The sequence below is a fragment of the Pteropus vampyrus genome, unplaced genomic scaffold (genome assembly GCF_000151845.1).
Source record: "Pteropus vampyrus isolate Shadow unplaced genomic scaffold, Pvam_2.0 Scaffold68, whole genome shotgun sequence".
Classification (NCBI taxonomy): Eukaryota; Metazoa; Chordata; class Mammalia; order Chiroptera; family Pteropodidae; genus Pteropus; species Pteropus vampyrus.
Genome location: NW_011888849.1, coordinates 1,179,454 through 1,188,187, shown reverse-complemented (window position 1 = coordinate 1,188,187; position 8,734 = coordinate 1,179,454). Strand labels below are relative to the sequence as shown.

General features: G+C 52.2%; 1 protein-coding gene across 2 annotated transcripts; it reads left to right on the top strand.

The window, feature by feature from the left end:
• The first annotated feature begins 3,426 nt into the window (after nt 1-3,426).
• On the top strand, nt 3,427-7,802 carry LOC105293072 (cytochrome P450 26A1). Of its 2 annotated transcripts, none has more exons than XM_011361562.1 (7): nt 3,427-3,786; nt 4,255-4,479; nt 4,721-5,011; nt 5,100-5,258; nt 5,771-5,905; nt 6,474-6,626; nt 6,869-7,802. In XM_011361562.1, exons 2-7 carry the CDS (start codon nt 4,273-4,275, stop codon nt 7,208-7,210), a joined length of 1,287 nt encoding a protein of 428 aa, XP_011359864.1. In that variant the 5' UTR covers nt 3,427-3,786; nt 4,255-4,272; the 3' UTR covers nt 7,211-7,802. The 2 variants fall into 2 exon arrangements, with proteins under 2 accessions (XP_011359864.1, XP_011359863.1); XM_011361561.1 differs by lacking the exon at nt 3,427-3,786 and adding an exon at nt 3,848-4,075 and having other exon boundaries at nt 6,869-7,400.
• Nucleotides 7,803-8,734: the final 932 nt, after the last annotated feature.

The window sequence follows — 8,734 nt, the reverse complement described above, 5'->3', positions numbered from 1 at the left end:
GCTAGGGCTTAGCTGATCAGCTGCTCCCTGGTGGAAAGGCATGGGAACATCCAGGAAAGACCCCCAGAAGGACCTACCCCAGAATATACCCAAAGAGAGTCTGGGAGCTGGGGCAGCCTGTGATCCAGGCTGCAAAGACTTCTCTCCTGGGCGTAGAATAGCCCTGGGAAAGGGGCGGCAAATTATCTGGTAGCTGGCTGCAGGGACCTTCTGGGTCACTATCTCCACCTCTTCTATTACAGAGGAGAAACTGAGGCCAAAGACGCTCCTAGACTACTAGGCCAGTGCTTTCCTCCACTCTATCACTTATGTCCCTTCTCCCAGCCTCTGGGCCTGTGGCCACCATGTAGGACTCAGCCCTTTCTCCTTTCATAGTGATCCCTAGTTTGGCTTAAGGACTCTCTGGACCTTTTCAACACAGAGGTTCCCACCAGTGTTTAAATCAAAGCCAAGAGCTTCCAGTGTCTTCATTCTCAACAGCCTCAACCTGCCACCCATCTTCAGACAGGCCGGGGCAGCTGGATGCGATGGGTGAGCCAGGAAAGTTGCCGCCCAGGCCCCAGCTGACCCCTTAGTGAACCAGAAGGAAGCTGGTGCCCTCCTGACCTTATGCTTAAGGTGGATCCCGGGGCCAGAAGGAAAGGAGAAAGCAGCAGGCACAGTCAGGGGTGATAGCTCAAGAGCGCCGCGCGCCCTTCCGAGCTGGCTGACACCGCCATAACCCCATCCGGGGCAATTCATCACCCACTGCTGACCACAGACCCTGCGCCAGGCCATGGGCTCAGCAGGCTCCAGAGCCTGCAAAGGTGGCAGGACTGGGGCCTGCCCTCAGGGCGCTCTGAGGCTGCAGAGCCAACAGCCAGCCCTGAGAAGCTCCACCAAGGTGAGGCGGCAGGAGGACCAGTTTTGTGGGTTGACTTTAATTTGGGGAAGAGAAGAGAAATATGGGGATGGGGCTCTCAGGAGCCCTGCCAATGTAGCTGGTTCCGAGAGACCTGGTTTACCTGCTCTGGAGTCTGTACTAACTATAAACCCCTGTAGGGGGCAGCTCCAGTTTTACTCTACTTCCCCATTAATCCATCCTTTTCAGTAATATCACTCAATACCTGAGCTCCTGTGTTAGTAGCTCCAGATCCTCTGAAGGTGGACAGTAAAAAAAAGTAGCAAACAAAAGAGCAAGAATGTAGCAGGTGGTAATAAGTGCTGACCATAAAATCAAGCATGCCTGTAATGCTGCGTGCCTGGGGGCTAAACTCCACCCACGCGGGCAAGGAAGGCTTATCTGAGGGGATATTTGACTTTGGAAGGAACTAGCCCCAGTAACCTGGGTGAGGGGCGCCCCAAACAGAGGAAACAGCAGGTATAGAACCCTGAGACAGGACTGAGAGCTCAAGAGATGGAAAGAAGAGGTTGAAGGGAGAAAAGGGGAGAATGGGTGCTTTAGCTGCCCTAGCTCACCTGACTCCTCCCCCAACAAAAACTACTTCCCACCCCCACCTCAACCCTTAGCCACAGGGAGACTGCTTTATAAACAACTTGGCGACATTTTGTTTTCCAGGGGACCCCCCTCGCCCCCCCCATCCAAGAAAGCTTGGCAAAGTTTTCTAGATCGAAGTTCTTATTGGGCTGGTAATTTATTGACCCCTTCCCCCTTTCAAGATGTTCTTTAATGATCTCCACTCTCTCATTTAATCTTTTCCTGCTGGACGCCCCCGCCAGACGTCCCTGAGGGTCTCGATGGGCAGATAGATTAAAACATTTTTCCCCCGTGGCAATTTCCAGCCCGCAGGCCCCACTCATCTTGTGACCCGGCGCGCGCTGAACTTGGCGAGATGGCCCAGCAGAGTTCACTCGGATGTCACGGTCCGGCCTGCATGGGTCACAGGCGGGTCAGGCCAGAGGATTGGGACTGGGCCCCAGGTCACGCCCCCGCTCGCTAGCTTTGCTCACGGGCTGGAGGCACTGTCCAGAAAGGGGCGGGCCCGGGATTTCTGAGAATTACCTCTAGCGCGTCTGGCTCGGGTTCCTGCCGGAGCCCAGAAGTTGGCCGGCTCTTTTTATGGTCGCCAGATCGTTAGAAGAAATGACAGTGGGAGAGACCCTTTCCTAGAGCCTCTGAAACACTAAGTAGGTTATGGGAAACGCTGACTCTCCCAAATACTCCCTGTGGCGACGCGGGCTTGGAGCATTGCAGGGTTTGTGTGGTCCCTAGGACTCCGCAGACACTTCCCAATCCCACCGGTTTTGAGGACCACTGCGGAGGGGCCACGTATTTAACAGCTCTCAAGATCAAAGAGTTTTCCATCTCCAGGGCGTGCAGCAGGCTCCTGCGGGAGCCGGTGTTCGGTTTTAAACAATCGTACACTGTTCTGTTTCGTTTTCGGTGCGGCTGGTGCGCTGCGCGCTCAAACCGAGGGAACGTGTGGCCCTGCCTGGTCTGAGGCGGTATGGCTCCGCCAGGTGGGAAGCCGGGATCGCACGTGCGCTTCCCGCAATGTCCGAGCTCCAGGCATTGGCTACTGTAGCAGCCAACTGTAGATGGGCAAAAGCCAGCAAACCCGCTTCCCAGTACGGATTCCAACACTTACATTAGCCGCCCGCAGAAGCCTGGGTTTAGGACCGATCGCCCCTCTCACACCGGTGGCTTTACGCGGGGTAGAAGCCGGGAGAGCGGAGGACGGCTCCAGTGCCGTGAGTCCAGGTCACTCAGGTAACGTAGCCTAGCCTACCTGGAGCTGGGAAGAGTTTTTGCAACCAAAACCCCTTTTGGAAACACAACTACCCCCGAGGTGTAGATAGGTCGGGAATGATCGCCTCCAAATTAAGGAAGAGGAAACTGGCGCGAGGATGTGTAGTGACTTGCCCAAGGTGACGTAAGTAGAGATGGAGCCAGGACTGGGAGCCGTGACCCTCGGGCTTTTCTTCTCTCTCGGTCTCCTTATCCTGCAGGGCTAAGGACCACTCCCCCCTCTGCCCAGCTAAGGCTGCACGCCCCGGGGCCTCGGAATCTGGCGGTCTGTGGCCAGATCGTAGAGCGCTGATTGCGGAGCCGCCAAGGAATTGCCCCTGCGGTCTCGCACTAGGGCGTCAGGGTTGGGGCTGACTTGTGCAGGTTTTCATCTGGAGCCTCGAGGGACCTGGAGGCTCTCTTGTACCCTTAAATATGACCTTCGAAGAATTCGTGAGTGCTGGCACCCTGAGGGGGGTGGGGAACTGGAATCTGTGATCCTCCGGTCGTGCCCGACTCCCCGAAGCTCTCGCTAGGGTTCAGTTCCCTGGCTCTTCTGCTGGATCATCGGAAGAGTCGGGAGGCCTGTGTTTTGCTCTGCGTTCTGGGCCTCAGTTTCTCACCTGTAGAACAAGGCAACTGGACGATCCCTGAACGCACTTCCCTTTGCTTCTCCAGCAGGTGGAAGGGAGTCCACGCGGCGCCTGTAAATGGAAAACCAGGGGAGGCGGCTCTGGGCTGGGACTGCCCGTCGGACGCGCGAGAGGGATTCCAAAGAGACCGCCAGGAAGCCCAGGGCTTGGTGTTCTCGCTCCCCGGAGCCCGGGTTGGCCCCTGCTGCCATCTCGGAGCTCCGCACACCTTGGATGGGTGAAGCAGGCTGCTTCTAGCTTCGCACCCCAGGAGGCGCGCTCTGAGGGAAGCCGCCACCGTGCCGCCTCTGCCTTGGCGCGGAACAAACGGTTAAAGATTTTGGGCAGCGCCTCGCGAGGGGAGGAGCCAGGGGCCCAATCCGCAATTAAAGATGAACTTTGGGTGAACTAATTTGTCTGACCAAGGTAAAGGGGGCAGCAACCTGGGCCGCCTATAAAGCGGACGCGCGGCGGGGTTCGGAGCGCTGGCGGCGGCAGCAGGTGGCGCGGGAGGTCGCGGCGCGCCATGGGGCTCCTGGCGCTGCTAGCCAGTGCTCTCTGCACTTTCGTGCTACCGCTGCTGCTCTTCCTGGCTGCGATCAAGCTCTGGGACCTGTACTGTGTGAGCAGCCGCGACCGTAGCTGCGCTCTCCCTTTGCCCCCCGGGACTATGGGCTTCCCCTTCTTTGGGGAGACATTGCAGATGGTGCTACAGGTAAGGGAGCTTGGAGCGGGACACTACGATTCTCCCTACTCGGCTCCCGGCTTCCACTGAAGCCGCAGTAGGCGCCCCCAGGAGGGAGGTGGCTACGGCTAGGATCAGGGGTAACCCGAGGCGCGGCGCTCCCCGGCGCCCCCTCACGCCCGACTCTCTCCTCCGTTTTCCTCTCGCAGCGAAGGAAGTTCCTGCAGATGAAGCGCAGGAAATACGGCTTCATCTACAAGACGCATCTGTTCGGGCGGCCCACGGTGCGGGTAATGGGCGCCGACAACGTGCGGCGAATCCTGCTCGGGGAACACCGCCTGGTCTCGGTCCACTGGCCCGCGTCGGTGCGCACCATCCTGGGCTCTGGCTGCCTTTCCAACCTGCACGACTCCTCGCACAAGCAGCGCAAGAAGGTGAGGGCAGAGGCGGAGGCGCCTGTATCTGAAGGGGAACCCCATTCACCGGAGGGGTTGAGGCAGAGAGATGCTGGGTGAGCGCTAGTTTCAGGAGACCTCAGCTAGGACCCTCTCCATCCCAGCTTAGCTTTCCCAGCAGGCAAGAGCCTTGGGTTTGGCGGGGTTGGGGTATCTGGAAGGGGACTGCGGAAGGCGAGAGAGGCCCGGTTTTTAACATTCTTCCCTCCTCGGGGCTCAGGTAATTATGCGGGCCTTCAGCCGCGAGGCGCTCCAGTGCTATGTGCCAGTGATCGCCGAGGAAATAGGCAATTGCTTGGAGCAATGGCTGAGCTGCGGCGAGCGCGGCCTCCTGGTCTACCCCCAGGTGAAGCGCCTCATGTTCCGCATCGCCATGCGCATCCTGCTGGGCTGCGAGCCCCGGCTGGCGAGCGGCGGGGACGCAGAGCAGCAACTGGTGGAGGCCTTCGAGGAAATGACCCGCAATCTCTTCTCATTGCCCATCGACGTGCCCTTCAGCGGGTTGTACCGGGTAAGGGCGGCATGCAGAGTGTGGAGTTAGGGGCCGAGGGGCGCGGGTGCCGGGCTTCTGCTAACCGCCGTGCGCTCTCCGCGCTCAGGGCATGAAGGCGCGGAACCTCATCCACGCGCGCATCGAAGAGAACATTCGCGCCAAAATCTGCGGACTGCGGACGGCCGAGGCGGGCGGGGGCTACAAAGATGCTCTGCAGCTGTTGATCGAGCACTCGTGGGAGAGGGGAGAGAGGCTGGACATGCAGGTGAGTGACAGCTTCAAGAGGGGGCACTGCAGAGTTCGGTCTCCTGGCTTTCCAAGGGTGGTTTCTGGAGTCCCCAAGAAGCTGGCCCGAGTCCCTTCTTCTCAGAGGGGGCAGTCTGCACCGGGCCCAGGGGTGGGACCCCGAAGGTTGAGACACTGGCTCCAGAGAGCTCTGCAAGAGGCTGCAGCGGAACAGGGAGAGTCCCCTAACCCTTCCAGATTTTAAAGGGACAGTTGGAATTTGCAAAATGTAAATAAAGAATCTGGGGCGATTTTAATACAATTAAGGCTTTAATTCAAGAGTTCCCGGTAGAGTGGGATTTTACTGGCCTTCCTGCTTCAGCTGAACTAATGGGACTTTGTGCATTTTGTTTAAAAATGTTGCTTTCCTTGACTGTCAGCAAAACTTAGCCCTTCTTGTCTCCCCTCCAGAGCCCTCAACTGGGTTCTGAGTAATCCCTCTGTAAAATTGCACGCAGACTTGTAAAAAAGTTCATCTTATTCCATTTTCAGGCACTCAAACAATCTTCGACCGAACTCCTCTTTGGAGGACATGAAACCACGGCTAGCGCAGCCACATCTCTGATCACTTACCTGGGGCTCTACCCACATGTTCTCCAGAAAGTGCGAGAGGAGCTGAAGAGTAAGGTAGGAGACTTTGGGGGTTCCCTATTAGCTTAAATTCTGCTGCTCCCTAGCCAACTTCTCAATAAATAAGTGTGCTGCCTTCGCTGAGTATTTTAAAGTGTAGGGCCTAGGGATGGGTGGACCTGTGGGGAAAGAAAATTCGCTTTATGAATAAAAAGAGAGGAATCTTGAGCTGTGATCCCACTGGGCAGGGTTTGAACTAGTAATCCTACCCTTTCTTCACCTTTTGCAGAACCTTGGAAATTTTCAGCTAGGTTCCATTTTCTTGGATTTGCGTGTTCAAGGGCATGAATAGGGGACTTCTAGGTGGGTGGCAGAGGCGGGTGGGGGTGGGGGAGAAGCTTGGTGGTTCTAACTGATGGGCAGCATTCTCTTGGAATTGTAAATAGATGATGGAGATGGGCCAAAGGTTGGAGGCGACAGGCCACTAGTTACCCAGTTTCCCCTCACACTCTTCCATCCTGGGGCCCTTTGGGTCTAGTCGCCACTTAAGCCTTATTTACATCTTCCGGGCTGATTTTATTGGAGCACAAAATAATCATTCACCTCTGTATGACTGTTTTGATAGGGTTTACTTTGCAAGAGCAATCAAGACAACAAGCTGGACATGGAAATTTTGGAACAGCTTAAATACATTGGGTGTGTTATTAAAGAGACCCTTCGACTGAATCCCCCAGTTCCTGGAGGGTTTCGGGTTGCCCTTAAGACTTTTGAATTAAATGTAAGTTAAAAGTTCTGCCCCCACGTTGTGTTGTGGTTTTAAAGCTCCTTTTGCTTCTCTACGCATTGGCTTAAATTCTTTAATGCTTTTGATAAGTGTCCTGCCCCATGGATACACATGTCTGTCTGTCTCTCTCCCACCCTTTCATTAACTGAACCCCTCCAAAGATATCAGTGATAGCTTTCTGTTGTTGAAAGTTAGATTCCTTTCATCAGCCCTCAGGACTTCATAATCTTTTGCAGGGATACCAGATTCCCAAGGGCTGGAACGTTATCTACAGTATCTGTGATACTCACGATGTGGCAGACATCTTCACCAACAAGGAGGAATTTAATCCTGACCGATTTATGCTGCCGCACCCCGAGGATGCATCCAGGTTTAGCTTCATTCCATTTGGAGGAGGCCTTAGGAGCTGTGTAGGGAAAGAGTTTGCAAAAATTCTTCTCAAAATATTTACAGTGGAGCTGGCCAGGCATTGTGACTGGCGGCTTCTCAATGGACCTCCTACAATGAAAACTAGTCCCACCGTGTACCCTGTGGACGATCTCCCAGCAAGGTTCACTCATTTCCAAGGGGAAATCTGACTGCACAAATGCCTAGACCTTGGACTAATTGGAAATGTACATATGAGTTTTTACATAGTGTCGTGTTGATTTTATTATATTTAATTCTAAATGTATATTATATTTATGTGTCTCTACTACAGCCCCACAGTCTTTAAATATTAAAGTAATGAACTTTGTATAGTTTCCAAATAAAGTAAAATTTGAAGGTGCTTGTCTTGCATTTAAGGTTCCTGTGGGGGAAAACTCACCGCTCTAATATTTATACTTAGTATATTTCACCAAATTTCTAAATGTCTACATACATGGCTGTATTTGTCATCTGTGCAGATGTACTTTCTGTGAGGAAGACACTTTAGTTGTTTTTTTTCCTCAACGGTTATTAGAAAATATATATTATATGTGAATGTGCTATTGGTCCAAAGGTAGCTTTGTAAATTTTTCTATGGTAACCTAGATTCCCTATTTGGAAAATCTATCAAAGTTAATTTTCGATCTTAAGGGGTTTGCTTTACTTTAGGGAAAGATGACTTGAAAAGTAACATGCTGAGAACTATCATATTCTAACACCTTCAACCATTTATTACGTTTAATAAACATAACCCATGCTGTGGCATGCCACCAGAACTGTTTTCTGAAGTCAAAGTTTTAGGTAAGACAAAGCCAGTTGCTCCAGTTAGGGACAGTTATTGACTAAAACTGAGACCCCAAAATCATTGGTTTACTTCCTTTACTCAGAAGTTGCAATGAAAACAGGATTGGGAGAGGCCAGTCTCTGGTTTAGATAAGTGAGTCCAGGTTTTCTTTATTGAAAATAAGGCCAGGAGGAGTAGAGTTAGCAAACTGACAGATAGTTTTTATCTATGCTAGGCAATAGGGTGTGAGCCTGACATGACTGATAAAATGGCCCAGTCATGACCCTGTGAACCTTGGCTAACCTCCGTGAAAGCGCAGTTTTGTCACATTTCTGACCCTGGCATAGCCATGTTCTGAGCTGAAGGCCAGACTCAATCCAGAAAGGTTAGCCTCAGTGACTTGCTTATGCAAGCACATTTTCGGTTTTGAAATGGCACAATATGCTTACTGAACCTCTGATGGCTTGTAGGTTTTGGACTTTAAAAATTTCATTACAATTTTAGAATTTGGCAATACTGCAGAAACTGGGTGGTCTAAATAGGTGTTTGAAAAGGGTCTTGTCTACAATTAGAGTTTACGTGTTCTACCTGGCTTTAGTTTTTTAGGTAGAATTTAGATACTACTTACTGTTGGAATCTTTTGATTTTTAAGGGGTGTTTAGATAACAACTTATAACGCCTATAATAATCTTACAATGCCTTTTTCAAAAATGAGAAATTACAGCTTAATTAATTTCAGCCCAAGCTTTAGTGTACTGTGGAGTGCAGAGATTACCCTTCCCCCAATAACGTTCACTCTTGATTATTCCACTAGGAGTTCTCGACCCTGAGGACATTATTTCAGATAATTTATATAAAGCCATTTTTTAAGGGTTTCAGTACTTTTCATTTTTCTGGAAGACTGTTTCAA

Bases quoted from the DNA above. Each gene is read 5' to 3' on its own strand.
- LOC105293072 (XM_011361561.1), top strand. From the start codon at position 3,887: ATGGGGCTCCTGGCGCTGCTAGCCAGTGCTCTCTGCACTTTCGTGCTA. The intron at 4,480-4,720 runs GTGAGGGCAGAG...CTCGGGGCTCAG, and splicing joins CGCACAAGCAGCGCAAGAAG to GTAATTATGCGGGCCTTCAG. The intron at 5,012-5,099 runs GTAAGGGCGGCA...CTCCGCGCTCAG, and splicing joins CCTTCAGCGGGTTGTACCGG to GGCATGAAGGCGCGGAACCT.